Raw genomic sequence first — 16,639 nt, forward strand, 5'->3', positions numbered from 1 at the left:
CAGCATACAGTTGAAATGACACTGAATGACTTCCAAGGCCAAGTCATAAGTAGCCTTGCAGATTCCGCCTAGGTCTCAGAAAGCTCGCTCTGGTAGAAGCTAGCAGCCATATGAGAGATCCAACTGCCACGAGACCGCCATAGCACAAGGAAGTCCAACCTCACCACATGAAGAGAATGTCTGGGAGAGAAAATATGTGGCTAGTCCCCAGAAATTCTACCTACTCCAGCTGAAGTTCTAAACATGTGAACAGAGAGTTACTAACACTGAGGAACAGTCTTTTAAATGAGTAACAGGCAAAATGGGAACACATACTGGAAAGAGTGTAACAGTTTCCATATACTGGAAAGAGCATAACATCTCCATTGTTTTCTGGAGAGCAGTGTTAAAGAGTATTTCAAACTCCTTGCAATTTACCTAGCCTTTAAAAAAATATATTCAGCATCACTGAGGAAGATTTATGTTAAAGATGTTAATACCAGCATTATTCAGAATATAAAAGGAAACAAGCTAAATGTCCAACAAAAGAACTGAAATTTGAGAACCACTGCTCTAGATCGTTACTCCCAAAGCGTGGTCTGTATACCAGCAGCAGGGGCTTCACTTGCGAGATTGTTAGTTAGAAACGCAGACTCTCAGGCCGCAACTCAGACCTACTAAATCAGAACCTGCATCTTAGCAAAGTCTTCAAGTGATTCAGATGCCATTGCAAACTGAGATGCACTTCGTTAGATGACATTAATCCCTAATTCAGTGTTCTTTCCCCTACAAGAAACTTCTTTGCTTCCTCAAAAACTTCCTATTGAGGCCAGGCACGGTGGCTTACGCGTGTAATCCCAGCACTTTGGGAGGCTGAGGCAGGCGGATCACCTGAGGTCCAGAGTTTGAGACCAGCCTGACCAACATGGAGAAACCCCGTCTCTACTAAAAATGCAAAATTAGCCGGACGTAGTGGCACATGCCTATAATCCCAACTACTTGGCAGGCTGAGGCAGGAGAATCGCTTGAACCTGGGAGGTGGAGATTGTGGTGAGCTGAGATTGTGCTATTGCACTCCAGCCTGGGCAACAAGAGCGAAACTCCGTCTCAAAAACAAACAAAACAAAACAAAACTTCCTATTAACTACCTTATGGCGCTGTTGTGCTGATCACATAAAGTAATGCAATGACGCAATCTACCCGGCCTGTTATTCTGTCACAGAGACTTCACAAATGAGTTTTCAGATTTTTAGATTTTCAAAAATTGTTTTGATTATGGAAAATCACCTTAATCAATTTGGATTTCCTCCCTTTTAATTCTAGAAATGAACAGATACTGAGATATTGAGTATTATGAAACATAAATAGCCACAAAGGAGAGTATTTGTTGCCTTTGTCCATTTTTAGGGTGGTTTTTCTCCCATTTTTATTGCATAATTATTCAGTCTAGGAATCCTACATTGATTATTCCCATTTCTCTGCCCCATGATCCAAAGTCTCATTTCTTTAACTGCTGATCACATTTTCACAAGTCTCCTTCGAAGTCTTTTCTTCTAATCTATCCTACTTATTTCACCCAAAGTGTTCTCTCTAAGGTGTGGCTGGACTACATCTCCGCCCTAATTAAGATTTTAGATGTTGCCCCATTTCCTGTAGAATAAAGTTTCTATTTCTCAGATTAGGATTCAAAGACTTCCATAACATTTTGTAGTATATTCCTTATCATCCCAACTTGATTGTAAGCCCCTTGAATTGTACTCCCGGTTTTCCCCACAGCATACAAAATGATAAATAGCACTCAATAAATGTTTATTGGATGCATATCAAATTGTATTGAGAAAAGGATATATAGAATAAGATGTAAGTTCACAAAATGCATAACAAAACTAATAAAATACATCAACATTTATCTCAAAAAGAGTTCAATAAATGTATCTCACTCCCAAAATGTTGTCCTAAGAAAAACTGCAAAATAATATAAAGTCAAATGCATAAAGATATGTTTTTATATTACTTAAATAGCAATTAATTAGAAACAATGTTAAATGTTCCCAAAATAGATGAATGGTTTAGTTAAGTTATAGTATCTCAACATGCAGAATTTATCTTCCACACCACTCCACGGGTATTCTGATAAATACAAAGTAGATCCTGCCACTCTACTGCTTAACGGCTTCTCTTGATTCCAGAAAATAAAATTTCTTATTTTGAAATTTAGCACATTTCACAATCTAGCCTGGTTTACCTTTTAATCTTGATCCAATGTTCTCCTCATTTAATCTCAAATTTCTAAGTTATTAAATTTTTCCCAGAACATTTTAGGCTCTTGCACAATTTTAAACCTTTGTACATATTACTATTTATTCACATGGAAAATTTCCTCTCCTTCAAGAATCACATCAAATGTCACTTCCTTCAGGAAGACTTTTCTAATTTCTCCAGAGAGTTAGATTTCCTCATTCATCCTCCAAGCTCCCAAAACTCTGTTCATATTTCTACAAAGATAACATAAACATACTATATTATCATGCATTTGTTTCCACGATTGTGAGAAACCAGAGAGTAACTTTGTCCTTTTTAAAATCTCTATTGTTAGGACTGGTGTGTTTTGGATGTGCCGTAAATGCTTTCAAAAGAATTAATGAATTATGGAAAGTGAATTTGGAGACACCAAAAACTATGATTTTGAAGTCTGTGCAGGAATATTAAAAAATGACCTGTTGGCCGGGCGCGGTGGCTCACGCCTATAATCCCAGCACTTTGGGAGGCCGAGGTGGGTGGATCACGAGGTCAAGAGATTGAGACCATCCTGGTCAACATGGTGAAAACCCATCTCTACTAAAAATACAAAAAAAATTTAGCTGGGCATGGTGGCGCACGCCTGTAGTCCCAGCTACTCGAGAGGCTGAGGCAGGAGTATTGCTTGAACCCAGGAGGTGGAGGTTGCGGTGAGCCGAGATCGTGCCATTGCACTCCAGCCTGGGTAACAAGAGCGAAACTCCGACTCAAAAAAAAAAAAAAAAAAGGCCTGTGATATAACTTTAAGTGAAAAAGTAATTGTCAAATTAAATCTACATTCTAATCACCAAATATGTAATATTATGTGTACCTATGGGTACCTAATTATAATTGTATAATTGCTCCCTGTTAGATATGTCACTTTTGAGTATACTTTATTTATTTTAAATAGAAAAAAATTGAAAATACAGAAAACCACTTAATTTATTAAGGCAGTAGGATTTCTTTCTTTTTCTTTTATTTTTGTTAAAATGTTGTTTGTACAACACCCATTCATGATAAAAACTCTCAGCAAACTAGGAATAGAGATATACTTCCTCAATTTGATAAAGAAGATCTACCAAATACCTACAATTCATATCACATTTAATAGTGAGAAACTAGACACTTTTCCCCTAAGACTGGGAACAAGGTAAGGATGTCCTCTCTCACCACTCCTATTGAACATTGTACTGGAAGTCTTAGCGAGCACAGTAATAGAACAAAGAAAAGTAAAGGATATACTGATTGGAAAGGAATAAAGACAACTTTTTATGTGCAGATGACCTGACTCTATGTAGAAAATTCCAAAGAATTATTAAAAAAAAAAAAAAAAAAGGTGGGGTGCAGTGGTTCGTGCCTGTAATCCCAGCACTGTGAGAGTTCGAGGTGGGCGGATCACAAGGTCAGGAGCCCAGTCAGGCCAATATAATAAAACACTGTCTCTACTAAAAATACAAAAAAGGTAGCTGGCTGTGGTGGCAGGCACCTGTAATCCCAGCTATGCAGGAGGCTGAGGCAGAGAATTACTTGAACCCGGAGTCGGAGGTTGCAGTGAGCTGAGATTGCGCCACTGCATTCCAGCCTGGGCGACAGAGCGAGACTCCGTCTCAGAAAAAAAAAAAATCCTAGAGGCAATAAGTGAGTACAGCAGGGTTGCAGGATACACGGTTAACACACAAAAGTTAATTGTTTTTTGTATATATCAGAATGAACAACTGGAATTCAAAATTTTAAAAAATCCATCTATACTAATACCCCCGAAATTACATGCATAGGTATAAATATAACAAAATAGTATAGGACTTATAAACATGAATTACAAAACACAGATGAAGAAAATCTAAGATTTAAATAGAGAGAGAGTCTGATTCACAGACTGGAAGACTAACTATTGTTAGGATGTCAGTTCTTTTCAACTTGACCTGTAGATACAATGCAATCCTAATCAACATCCCAGCAAGCTATTTTAGAATCCAAGCTAACACATGGATTCTAAAGTTCATATGGAAAGACAGAAGGTCTAAAATAGAAGACTTTGTCCTTGATTGTGGGCTATGCATAGTGACTTTGTTCCAAAGAGTACAGTATGGCAAGGGAGAAAAAAAGAGCAACTTTACTGTGGCAAAAACTGACAAACACTACTTCAAGCCAGGACATCAAGGTTAACATCAATAGTGATATTTTCTAGGGTTTTTATAGTTTTAGGTTTTACATTTTTTTTTTTTTTTTTTGAGACAGAGTCTTGCTGTGTCGCCAGGCGCCAGGCTGGAGTGCAGTGGCGTGATCTCGGTTCACTGTAACCTCCGCCTCCTGGGTTCAAGCAATTCTCCTGCCTCAGCCTCCCAAGTAGCTGGGACTACAGGTGCGCGCCACTATGCCCAACTCATTTTTGTATTTTTTGGTAGAGATGGGGTTTCACCATGTTGGCCAGGATGGTCTCGATCTCTTGACCTCGTGATCCGCCCACCTCGGCCTCCCAAAGTGCTGGGATTACAGGCGTGAGCCACCGCGCCCGGCCTACATTTAACTTTTTAATCCATGTTCAGTTGATTTTCATATATGGCAAAAGAAAGGGATCCAGTATCAGTCTTCTGCATATGGCTAGCAGTTATCCCAACCCCATACAATTTATCCTTGTAAAAACCTTTCATTTGTACCCCTGAACCTAAAATAAAAGTTGGAAAAAGAAAAATAAAAAAGAAAGGTGGAACAAAATTACATTTCAACAAAGATATATTTTGGCATACATTGAATGGTAATTTCTTACGTATAATAATACAATGAGGTTTAAGCTTCAAAATAAAAAAACAGTGGATATAATGTTGATAGCATGTACCCTTGACGGGATGTGAGGAGAATGATACTTCACCTTTATAATATTCCTCCCCAAAATTAATAACCCCAGTTTAACCATGAGAAAAAAGTCAGATAAATCCCAACTGAGGGATATTCTACAACATACCTGACCAGTAAGTAATTCCCAAAACTATCAAGGGTATCCAAAACAGGGAAAGTCTAAGAATTTTTTTTTTTTTTTTTTTTTTTTTTTGAGACGGAGTTTCGCTCTTGTTACCCAGGCCGGAGCGCAATGGCGCGATCTCGGCTCACCGAAACCTCCGCCTCCTAGGTTCAAGCAATTCTCCTGCCTCAGCCTCCCGAGTAGCTGGGACTACAGGCGCGCGCCACCATGCCCAGCTAATTTTTGCATTTTTAGTAGAGACGGGGTTTCACCTTGTTGACCAGGATGGTCTCGATCTCTTGACCTAGTGATCCACCCGCCTCGGCCTCCCAAAGTGCTGGGATTACAGGCGTGAGCCACCGCGCCCAGCCAGTCTAAGAAATTTTATAGCCAAAAGAGCCTAAGGAGATATGACTATTGAATGTAATATGGCATCCTGGGTGGCATCCTGGAACAGAAAAAGGCCATTAGGAAAAACTGAGTAAATCTGAATAAAGTATGGACTTCAGTTAATAATAATGTGTCAATATTGGTTCATTCATTATTTAAAGATGTTAATAATGGGGGAACTGGACGTGAGGTATACTGTAATTCTCTGTACTGTCTTCCTAATAAATTTTATAAGTCTAAAGCTGTTCTAGAATTAAAAGTTTATTTAACCATGTTTATACATAAGTGTATTTTTTTAATTAAAGTAAATTAATGAATGGCAGGGTCATTTTGAAATTAAGATGTTTGTTTGCATGGAGAGCGGGGGAGGCACATTCCTAACTTCTGAATTTTATTTCATTTATTCACTGAAAATATATTTATAGGCCGGGCGCGGTGGCTCACGCCTATAATCCCAGCACTTTGGGAGGCTGAGGCGGGTGGATCACGAGATCAAGAGATCGAGACCATCCTGGTCAACAAGGTGAAACCTCGTCTCTACTAATACAAAAAATTAGCTGGGCATGGTGGCACGTGCCTGTAATCCCAGCTACTCAGGAGGCTGAGGCAGGAGAATTGCCTGAACCCAGGAGGCGGAGGTTGCGGTGAGCCGAGATCGCGCCATTGCACTCCAGCCTGGGTAACAAGAGTGAAACTCCGTCCCAAAAAAAAGAAAAAGAAAAGAAAATATATTTATAAAGTCCCTCTGTAATAAAATCTTTTATTAGGTACTGATAAATACAAGTCTGTACCTGTATTCCAATGTTTCAAAGTTTACAAAGAGTAGAGCCATGCTTTCCACAGCAGGTCTGTTGCGATCGCTGAGTGAAATGAATGAGAGATCTCACCTCTCTGAGACACTCGTATATTTCAACTCTTTTTCAAATCACTAACCACAACAAAGTGTTGTCCTGTGTCAACAAAATCCTTCAAGTCCATCAAACCGCCTGATTGAATCTGAGGTAAGGTTTATCACTGTGCCAATCTACTGCTTTACAAAAGAGTGAACACAGGGTAGTGGTGGGTTAGTGAGTAGAAGAAAAAGAAGCTTCTACTCCTGGATTTTACAGTTTTCTACCATTGGTGAATAAATCTTCCCTCTATAAATTTTGAATACTGATTATATTTCCTACCGAGGCACAAGTCTCACACATTTGAGCAGGAAGTCTATGTAAGAAAAAAGAGGCCAGGTGCCTTTTTATTTGCAGATGACCTGACTGTCTCAAGCCTGTAATCCCCACACTTTGGGAGGCTGAGGTGAGCAGATCACTTGAGGTCAGGAGTTCAAGAACAGCCTGACTAACATGGTGAAACCCCGTCTGTACTAAAAATACAAAAATTAGCCAGGTGTGGTGGTGCATGCGTAATTCCAGCTACTTGAAAGGCTGAGGCATGAGAATCACTTGAACCCAGGAGGCAGAGATTGCAGTGAACGAAACTCATGCCACTGTACTCCAGTCTAGGTAACAGAGTGAGACTCAGTCTCAAAAAAAAAAAGAGAGAGAGAGAGAGAGAGAAAGCAGGGGATGGAAGTTGGGATAATTGGAGCTGATAGGATTCGAAGCAGTAATAACGACAGAAGAAAGGAGAATTTAAATGGGAGGAATGAGGACAGTTTGGGTCTTCTGTTCTTGTCAGATTCTCAAAATCCCATGAAATAGAAACTCTCTTCGAACCGTTGTTCTTAACCTTGTCTGCACACTGGAATCATCTGGGGGGCGCTTTTAAAAATGGAGATAGTAAAATACATGCTTGGCTGTAGAGATATAATGGTGAACCACACATCCAATCAGGTGGTTCAAAGGACTTGAAAGATTTTGTTGACACAGTTGTGGTCTGTTGTAACAGAAGTCAGAGTGTTACGATAAACACGGCTTATTTATTTGCAAGGAGGCAGCTTATAAAGTGTTAAAATTTTGCCAAGTGGATAATCAGAAGAAAAACCTCCGCATTAAGTCTTTAGCAGAGAAGAAGTTTAAACCACATTGGAGATAAAAAACAGAAACCTGAGAATCAGACAGGATGACTCTCTCAACCTCCTCCCATCCTCCAGTTGATTTCATGCCTGTTCAGTAACTGCCAAACCTGGCTTTAGATGCTTAGTAAAGACACACATGTGTGAGTCCCACCCTAACCTACTGAATAATAATGGACATGTTATTAAGGGAAGAACTGGGCGTGAGGTATACCGTAATTCTCTGTACTACCTTCCTAATAAATTTTGTAAGTCTAAAACTGTTCTAAAATTAAAAGTTTATGTAAACATGTTTGTGCAGAAGTGTATTTTTTGAAAACTAAGGTAAATTAATGAATGGCAAGGTCATTTTGGAATTAAGAAGTTTGTTTGCATGGAGAGCAGGGGAGTCACTGAATAATAACCGACATGTAGCACTATGCACCTGGCACTGTTGTAAGTGATTAGCATAATTATCCATTCACTTACTCCAGACAATAACTCTATAAAGTGGATACTATTATTATCCGCTTCTTAAAGATGAAGAAACAGAGGTGCAGTTAGGCTTAATGATGTGCCCAAGGTCACACTGCTGGTAGATGACAGAAATGAAATAAAATTCGAGCCCAAGACTGTTCTTTACCTCCATACCATGTTGTGGCTGGATTTTCAGAGCAGAATTTTCTCCTTTTTAGTAAAAATAACAGGTTTTTAGCCCATATCCAAGACTGACGATGGTAGAGGTATACAGGTCAGCGAAGGGGATCCACTCCAGATCTGAATAAGGATCATTGTCACATAAAGTTAGCCCCCAAAACAGAGTCAGGATGCAAAAGGAGTGTATTTCTGTTCAACTAAGAAATGCTATAAAGCCACTTTTATGTAGCTGTCCAAGACTGTGTTAGTTTTTATGAAATATGAAATGCAGAACAGATCTAGGGCACCTCAGTACTATTCACTGTTCAGAAAACTAGTTTAAAAGCAAACCCGTTCTCCTCTAGCCACCCTAGATGCCAATAGGAAAAAAGGCTAAGGGAAAGAAGGAGGCCCCCGACCCTGCTATCATGAAAAAGCAGGAAGCCAAAAAAGTGGTGAATGCTCTGTTTGAGAAAAAGCCTAAGAATTTTGGCATTGGACAGGACATCCAGCCCCTAAGGGATCTTACCCTCTTTGTCAGATTCCCCCCCATATCAGGTTGCAACAGCAAAGAGCTATCCTATAAGCCGCTGAAAGCACTTCCTGCCACTAACCCATTCATCCAGGCCTCACACTGCCAGTTACTGACTGCTTAAGTGGGGCCCACAAGTACAGACCAGAGACAAAACAAGAAAAGAAGCAGAGACTGATGTCCTGGACTGATGAAAAGCTGCTGACCAAGGGGATATCCCTACCAAGACACCACCCGTCCTTCCTGCAGGGGTTAATACCATCACCACCTTGGTGGAGAACAAGAAGTCTCAGCTGGTGGTGATTGCACAGAACGTGGATCCCATCAAATTTGTGGTCTTCCTGCCTGCCTGGTGTCCTAAAAGGGGGTCCCTTACTGCATTATCAAGGGGAAGGTAAGACTGTGACTTCCAGTCCACAGGAAGACCTGCACCACGCTGCCTTCACATAGGTTCACTAGGAAGACAAAGGAGGTATGGGTGGCTAAGTTGGTGGCAGTTTTCAGAACCAATTATATTGACAGATATGATGAGATCAGCTGCCACTGGGGAGGCAATTTCCTGGGTCCTAAATCTGTGGCTCGAATCACCAAGCTGGAAAAGGGAAAAGTGAAAGAAGTTGCTACTAACCTGGGTTAAATGTATACTGCTGAATTTACTGTAAATAGAAGTAATAAAAATTCTCCTTCAAAAAAGTGAAAAAATAAAAGCAAACACAATGCACATCATTTTGGAGATCAATAAAGGTGGTTGATATCCTTTGGAATGTAGTAAGTTTATCTTTTTTTTTTTTTTGAGAGAAAGCGTCTCGCTCTGTCGCTTAGGCTGGAGTGCAGTGGCATGATCTCGGTTCCCAGGGTTCAAGTGATTCTTGAGCCTCAGCCTCCCAAGTAGCAGGAATCACAGGTGCGAGTCACCACATTCAGCTAGTTTTTGTATTTTTAGTAGAGACGGGCTTTTGCCGTGTTGGCCAGGCTGGTCTCAAACTTCTGACCTCAAGTGATCCACCCGCTTTAGCCTCCCAAAGTGCTGGGATTATAGACATGAGCCTCTGCTCCCAGTTTAACTATCATTTAAGTAGACAGTATTTTAATACTGTTTCTAAAAAGTTGCAGAGCTGGATGTGCCTATTAAAACAATTGGAATTTAAAACAGTAAATGAAAGACAACCCGGTTGCAGATGCACTCTGCTCTCTTCCAAAGGTGGGACTTTGGACTTCTCAAGGGAAGGAAAAGTTCAAAGCAAACGAGGTAGCTAGATTTTATATTCTATTAAAGTGCTAGGATGGTCAGAGAATTACCTAAAGTGAACCAGAATTAAAAAAAAAAAGGTTAGAGAAGATTGAAAAGGGGGACTCCTGGAAGGGATTGTAAGCAGATAATTCTAGCTCATTTACCTACTAATCCAGACCATAAGCAAGCCCTGCATTTTCCAACCCCTGTAGGTTTTCTAACGTTTGTGATTTTGTTACCCTTCAGATTGTTTCACTCTTCTGGACAAAATGAGTTTCAGCAAAACTCATTCCATGAAAAGGGTCTCTGTGCCATTTACATAGACAAAAGAAAAGGAAAAATAATATCTGTGTCCCATTTTGCTGCCAGCCTAAGGCAAGACGAACCTTCATAAAGCCGGAAGTAAAGGCTGCTAAGAAAGGATCAGCAGGCTAGCAGTTGTAATCGATGTCAAGTCCATCATAGTCCCTGACACAAGACAAAGTGTCGCATGCACCTAGTTGCAGGGAGGGTTTCAAGTACTGAGTGACTAGGAGATATACCTGGAACCTCCACAACCCTCCGATGTCATCAGTCCTCTCAAAGCAGACAGGTTCCAAGCCTTCTTCTAGGCAGCACTTGATGGAAGAGAGCCCACTCACTCCTCCTCCAATCACAGCAATTCTTTTCTTAGTCATGGTCTCCAGAGATCTTCACGTGTGGGTCAGTGCCGCCTGTCCTAAAGAAAGGATGACAAAGGACAAAAAGCACACATCGGTCAACATTTTTCAAGGAAGACCTTGGCCGTGGCATTCGAATAAATTCTGTACAAGAGGTGCTTTGGGAGGACAGATTCGACGGTCCTCTGCACACTAGGGAATCGTTCTGCCGGCCTGGGGCAGCCCTGCGCCCGCAAGCCCAGAGGTGAGAGTGCTCTGCTGCAGTACCAGATCTCGCCGCCTTTCCTGAAGAGCTTGGCAGACCGTCTCTTCAGCTGCTATCCGGAGGCGACTCGACTCTTGAGCGTCGTCAAATAAAGATAAACCGACAACGTGCAAACAACAGCGAGAGTCAACGGGAGGGGCTTAGCGCTCCGCCTCCGTTCAGCGCCCACTCCTCCGCCCACTCAGCGGCACCCGTTCTCCCACCCTCGATGGGAATAAAACGTGGGCTGAAGCTGCTTTGGGCGAACAGGTTAATCCCACAGCTTCTCTATTTTCAGCGGCAGTTGCCTGCAGTCCCAACTACCTTCTCTGAAAACAAAGTGTCCCCTAGACTCATCTGCGCCCGCCTCTGCATCCACTTTTAACTTCCTGGTTTTTATCTTAAAGTGACATGCTGCCAACAACCCCAAAGCAACTCTTCCTGCTCCAATTAAGTGAACACCTCCCCTTCAGGTGATCTGTTCACCGCTTCCGCACCCGGCTTGCCTATACCTCTTTCCTCCCCTTCTCACAATCTGGATCTAAGAATCTATACTTCCGGCAGAAATTTACCTTTAAATCCCCACGCACTGAACTGAGTGCGGGGTCGGGGTGGGGAGGCGGTATAGTGAGGAATATATTGTTTCCTACTCAGAGGAGCTTACCGTTTAGTGAAGGAGACCAAAACATAAACAGATAATTTCAATGAAATAAAAGTATTTTTAATAGTGCTTTCACACAGTTATGTGAGTAACTAAATATACAAATTATCCACTTCTAAAATGCAACTTTACAAATATTAAGTCCTGTAGAACCACCAATATAACAGACATAAGATTTCAGGCACTGGGTTAGAACAAGGGCCCATCCAGCCCAGGGTTCCATTTGACGGACGTGAGGGGTTGTAAGAGGCATGGATTGTGGTTCATGCCTCGGATCCTTGCCCACCTTCTACCACTCCCTGAGTCAATTTTGCTCCTCTAATCTGCACCTGCTAATCTTGGACTTTTACATGAGAGACAATTGCTATTTTGTTTGAGCCATTGAATTTTTAAATTGTATTTATTTATAACAACTTAGACTCTAATTAACATTAGTATGTTTTGGAACTGTCAAACTTTTTTTTTTTTTGAAACAGGGTCTCGCTCTGGCACTCAGGCTGGAGCACAGTGATGCAATCATGGCTCACTGCAGCCTCTGCCTCCTGGGCTCAAGCGATCCTCCCACCTCAGCCTCCTGAGTAGGAACTACAGCTATGTGCCACCACACCTGGTAATTTTTGTATTTTTTTTGTAGAAATGACGTTTCACTATGTTGCCCAAGCTGGTCTTGAACTCCTGGGCTGAAGTGATTCACCTGCCTTGGCCTCCCAAAGTGCTGGGATTACAGCGTGAGCCACCAAGGCCAGCCTGTAAAATGTTTTAAAGACTAATATCTTTCACAAAGCATTCAGATATGTAAATTTATACTAAAATAGCATCTTTTAAAAATAAAATTTTGAAGAGAGTGTTTCAACACAACCATTTTATATGCTGGAAGTTAACTTAAAAATAAATTATTTGTAAATTGGATAATTTTGAATGCACTAGAAGAAATGCCTAAAGGAAAACATGAATACTTGTATAAATTGAGTATTAATCTCCTCCTACTGAATCAGTTTTACAAATTCAAAATAATGCAATAATTTACTTTTAAAATCTAGTTAAGTGTAATTTTATTTTAATGTCTCCCTGCTTCAATTGTGTCCTATGATTTAATTAATTACTTTTAAATTTAGCAAATATGTTTTGTGTGGTTTTAAAATTACTTATACAATGTTTTCAGCCTTGTCTAAAATTTTCCCTGTCTTGGCTAGCTGACAATTTGCAAGTGAGTCAATTTCTTCATTGAGCAAGAACTTGATACACCCAAATTAATATACAGACTCAACTGAGCTACTCCTGCTATTACAAGAGAGCAGTATTACAAGTGAGAGATAACAATGACTAATTCCAAGATAATATGTGAGGCTTTTTAAGGAGTGTGTGTGTATGGATGCACATACATGTGGAATTGGGTTTGCAGAGTCTCTGTAAAGGTCCAACCCAGGAAGAGCTTTCAAACAATACAGTCTCACTTCTACTCCGATGCTCTCCTGTTTTCCAATTCTTTCCATTACGTTTGCATTTTGCCTGCATTCATTCAGCAAATATTCTCTTTTGGAGGCCACTTTTAATGGCATCTTTATAAGACAGAATAGGCTTGGATCTTGTCTGAAGGAGAGCTTCCAAGGGAAGGTGCCTGACAAGCATGGGATTGTGACACGAGTGAGAAATACACTTTTGCTGAATTAAAATGCAGAGAGCTATTTGTTCAGTAGTAAACCCTTAATAAGTCAATCCTGACTAGCGCAGAAGTTTCTAGCACAGCATCTGTTCTATGCCTGCTATGTGCTAGGTACTTAGTTACCCAGAGAGAAGGAAGGGAAAATGCATATCTAAAAAAGATGAGGAGATAAATCGCAGACATTGTGGCGGGCTGAAAACATGGTCCCCAAAGATGTGCATGTCCTAAACCACAGAACCTATGGATGTCATAATACATGTAAAGTGCCACACGTGGCCTGGCATGTAGCTGGAGCTCAACAAGTAGTAGTCAGCATTAATTATAAAAAATTGTTTTGTTTTCTAACTTAAAAATGTTTTCACTATTTTTAATTAACAAATAACAATTGTCTATATTTATGGAGTAATAGTTAAAAATTTGAAATGAATTCATCAATGTTCATCAAGACGGGGAAGGACTATATTACATATATATATATATTTAATGAGATGAATTTATACTGACATGAAAAAATTAGCAAAGGTTTTAACCAGCATAGCCCTTATTTCATTTGTATAGTTTCCATGGCAGATGGTAGGAACAATTTGGGCAAGCCCATTTAAAGCTTCAACTCATATCCTAAGGTAAATCACATCTACTCACATTCCATCGTCCAAAGCAAATCACAGGGGTTCTTCCTATTAGGAGGCACTGAAAGTCACATGACTAAGGGCATGAATGTATAACTATCTTATGTGGATAAAGTAGATCGTTAGGGACACTAATACAATCTATCAAAGCTGGCTAGAGCCCACCATGGAGTAGATATCCCACACTGTGTGTGTGTGTGTGTGTGTGTGTGCATGTGTGTGTATTTCTGTTTACCTTCATGACCCATATCTGTGGGCCACACATATGGGGGAAACACTATGCCTGCAGACACCCTCAGCAAATGAGATCACCATGGAACCTCAACAATGAGGGTAACCCCAAATTTCTTAAGTCTCCACTGATGAGATGCAGATACTTGAGTAATCCCCAGGCTCGTTTCCAAGTAAAGTTTTTTGGTCCTTCATAATACCTTGGACATTCAAATTTGTATTTAGTTTCTTGTGAAAAAAAAAGTTTAACTTTCACAACAGCATTATAGGATAGCTACTATTATACTCATAATTTACTATGCATCATGGGCCCTTCAGAAGCACTCTGATTGTTAAAACCCTCTAATTAGGAAGACTAATTGTACATCACATTTTTGAGCAGTTTGAGGGGATAGAGGTGGGGGAACTCCCTTGAATCAAAGTTACAACTGTGCCTCACTTCCTCTCTTCTCTTTCTCTCCTTCTCTTTTCTCCTTCTTGTTGCCTGCAATGTGGTGAGCATGGCACGTGTTTCAGCCTTGTTTGTGTTACAACTCTTTTAGCTCCAACATTTGGTGGGTCCTGAGTTCTTGTTCTGCGTTCGGGAAGAAGGATGTTAAGTGGACAAGCAGAGGGTGAGCAAGGTAAAGCAGAAGTTTATTGAATGACAGAACAGCTCAGAGGAGACCCACATTGGGTAGCTCCTCTCCACAGGCAGCTTGTCCCATTGAGTGTTCAGCTCTCAGCAGAGAGGAGACCCTGAAGTAGGTAGCTTCTCTCTGCAGCTGGTTGTCTTGAAGTCTGCTCAGCTCTCAACAGAGAGGAGACTCCGGAGTGAGAAGCTCCTTTTCACAGCTGGAAGGTCATCATCATCTTCTCAGCTCTCAGCAGAGAGGAGACCCTGGGGTCGGTAGCTCCTCTCCGCAGCTGGTCATCCTGTCATCTCAAGTCTGGCTGAGTCTGGGGCTTTTATGGGCCTCAGAGGAGAGGAAGTGTGCACCAATTGGTCCAGGGGCACCCATTAAAAAACACAAATCCTCACTCTAATCTTTAGGACCAGCAGCCCAGCCTCCAGGCTTCAGACCCTCCCCAGCTTAAGGGTGGGTCTTTACCAGGGACCTGCCCTCTCCCACCCAGGAGCCTGCCTCCTGCTGCCATTCATGGCATGCAGACTGTTTGTGCAAAGGGGCACCTGCAGGCAAGCACCAGGGCTGAGCTGCCCTTAGCACCCCCTCAGTCTCCCTCCTGTGCTGGCACCCAAAGTCCAGAGGGAGCCAAAGCCATGTGTCAGCACTGCCCAGAGTGTATGCACACCCAGCCAGGCTGCAACAGTGCCCAGGCTCAGCCCCAACCTTGCTCCAGGAATGCAGCAGTTGCTGGGAGTAGGGAGAGGCCAGGCAGTGGGAACATACAACTCTGAGTGCATGGGAGCAAGGTGGGACTTCCAGGAACCCCAAGAGTGCAGAGATGCCCAGGTCTACAGCTCTGGCTTGGGCAGCAGTAGCTGTACCCAGGAGGGTGGGGCTTCTGCCTGCTCCAAGCCCCCCAAAACACAGGGAGGCTCAGTTGGTGGACATGACTTGGACAGCTGCAGCTGTGCCCAGGAGGGTGAGACTCCTGCCTGCTCTCAGCCCCAAAGAGCACAGGGATGCCCAGGTCTGCACCTGCAGCTAGGCAGCCATAGCTGCGCCTGGGAGCAGGGAGTTTCTGCCCTGCCAACTCAGAAGGGGGTGGGGCTTCCACCTGTTCCTGGTTCCCCCTGGCTCCATGGAGCTGGTAGCTCTGGTGTGCCACTCCCACTGCAGCTAGCATAATGAGAGCAGCTCTTCTAGACAGGCCATCACTGCTATCAATATATCACAAAAGTTAAATTTCCAGAGTTAGCAAACTGAAAAGCTTTCAGGGACTAGCTAGATAGATTGCATAAATGTTATACCACTGGCTGGAGAACATAAAGAGTGAAATTGCATGTGACCAATGTGATGGCATGGCATGACAGTCAAAAGGCAGCCAGTTAAAAAGGAAAACACTGTCCTTTCTTTTTTTTTTTTTTAGGCAGAGTCTCACTCTGGCACCAGGCGCCACGCTGGAGTGCAGTGGCATGACCTCGGCTCACTGCAACCTCTGCCTCCCGGATTCAAGCAATTTTCCTGCCTCAGCCTCCCGAGTAGCTGGGACTACAGGCATGCACCATCACGCCCAACTAATTTTTTTGTATTTTTAGTAGAGATGGGGTTTCACCATGTTGGCCAGGATGGTCTCGATCTCTTGACCTTGTAATCCACTCACCTTGGCCTCCCAAAGTGCTGGGATTACAGACGTGAGCCACCGCGCCCGGCCAACACTGTCCTTTCAAGCAAAAAGACTGTGGGCAAAGTTTGATATACAGATACCTATAATTTCTAAACTATGTTCTCAAAGATTTACTTGATAATATTCCTGTTTTATGACCTTAGCTTTGATAGAAAAGGGGAGTGGCAATTCTCTGAGGTGACTAGGCAAGAAGCCAACGTACTTCTTTTCTATACTTCTGTACTTTGGCATATTTTCCCTGGCTTTCTGGGTTCTAAATT

At 41.9% G+C, this 16,639-nt stretch overlaps 1 protein-coding gene and 1 long non-coding RNA gene across 9 annotated transcripts in view; one reads left to right on the forward strand and one right to left on the reverse strand.

Moving 5' to 3' along the window:
• The window catches only part of FMO5 (flavin containing dimethylaniline monoxygenase 5), a 39,709-nt gene extending 28,402 nt beyond the window's left edge, over positions 1-11,307 (reverse strand). Inside the window, exons 1-2 of one of the 4 annotated variants that reach the window (XM_012471983.3) lie at positions 11,228-11,307; positions 10,543-10,718 (exon numbers count right to left, since the gene is read on the reverse strand). In XM_012471983.3, coding sequence (XP_012327406.1) covers positions 10,543-10,677 — 135 coding nt within the window. In that variant the 5' untranslated portion in view covers positions 10,678-10,718; positions 11,228-11,307. The other 3 variants (XM_012471985.3, XM_012471982.3, XM_064370768.1) reach the window with 3 other exon arrangements.
• LOC135272314 (uncharacterized) overlaps positions 1-16,639 on the forward strand; it is a 57,052-nt gene that overhangs the window by 34,756 nt on the left and 5,657 nt on the right. Inside the window, exon 3 of one of the 5 annotated variants that reach the window (XR_010340467.1) lies at positions 10,247-10,267. The exons of 1 other annotated variant lie outside the window; for it this stretch is intronic. This is a non-coding gene — a long non-coding RNA (uncharacterized LOC135272314). 3 more of the 5 variants (XR_010340461.1, XR_010340466.1, XR_010340463.1) reach the window with 3 other exon arrangements.

This window comes from Aotus nancymaae, unplaced genomic scaffold (genome assembly GCF_030222135.1).
Source record: "Aotus nancymaae isolate 86718 unplaced genomic scaffold, 86718_ANA_hifiasm-v0.15.2.pri h1tg000108l, whole genome shotgun sequence".
Lineage (NCBI taxonomy): Eukaryota > Metazoa > Chordata > Mammalia > Primates > Aotidae > Aotus > Aotus nancymaae.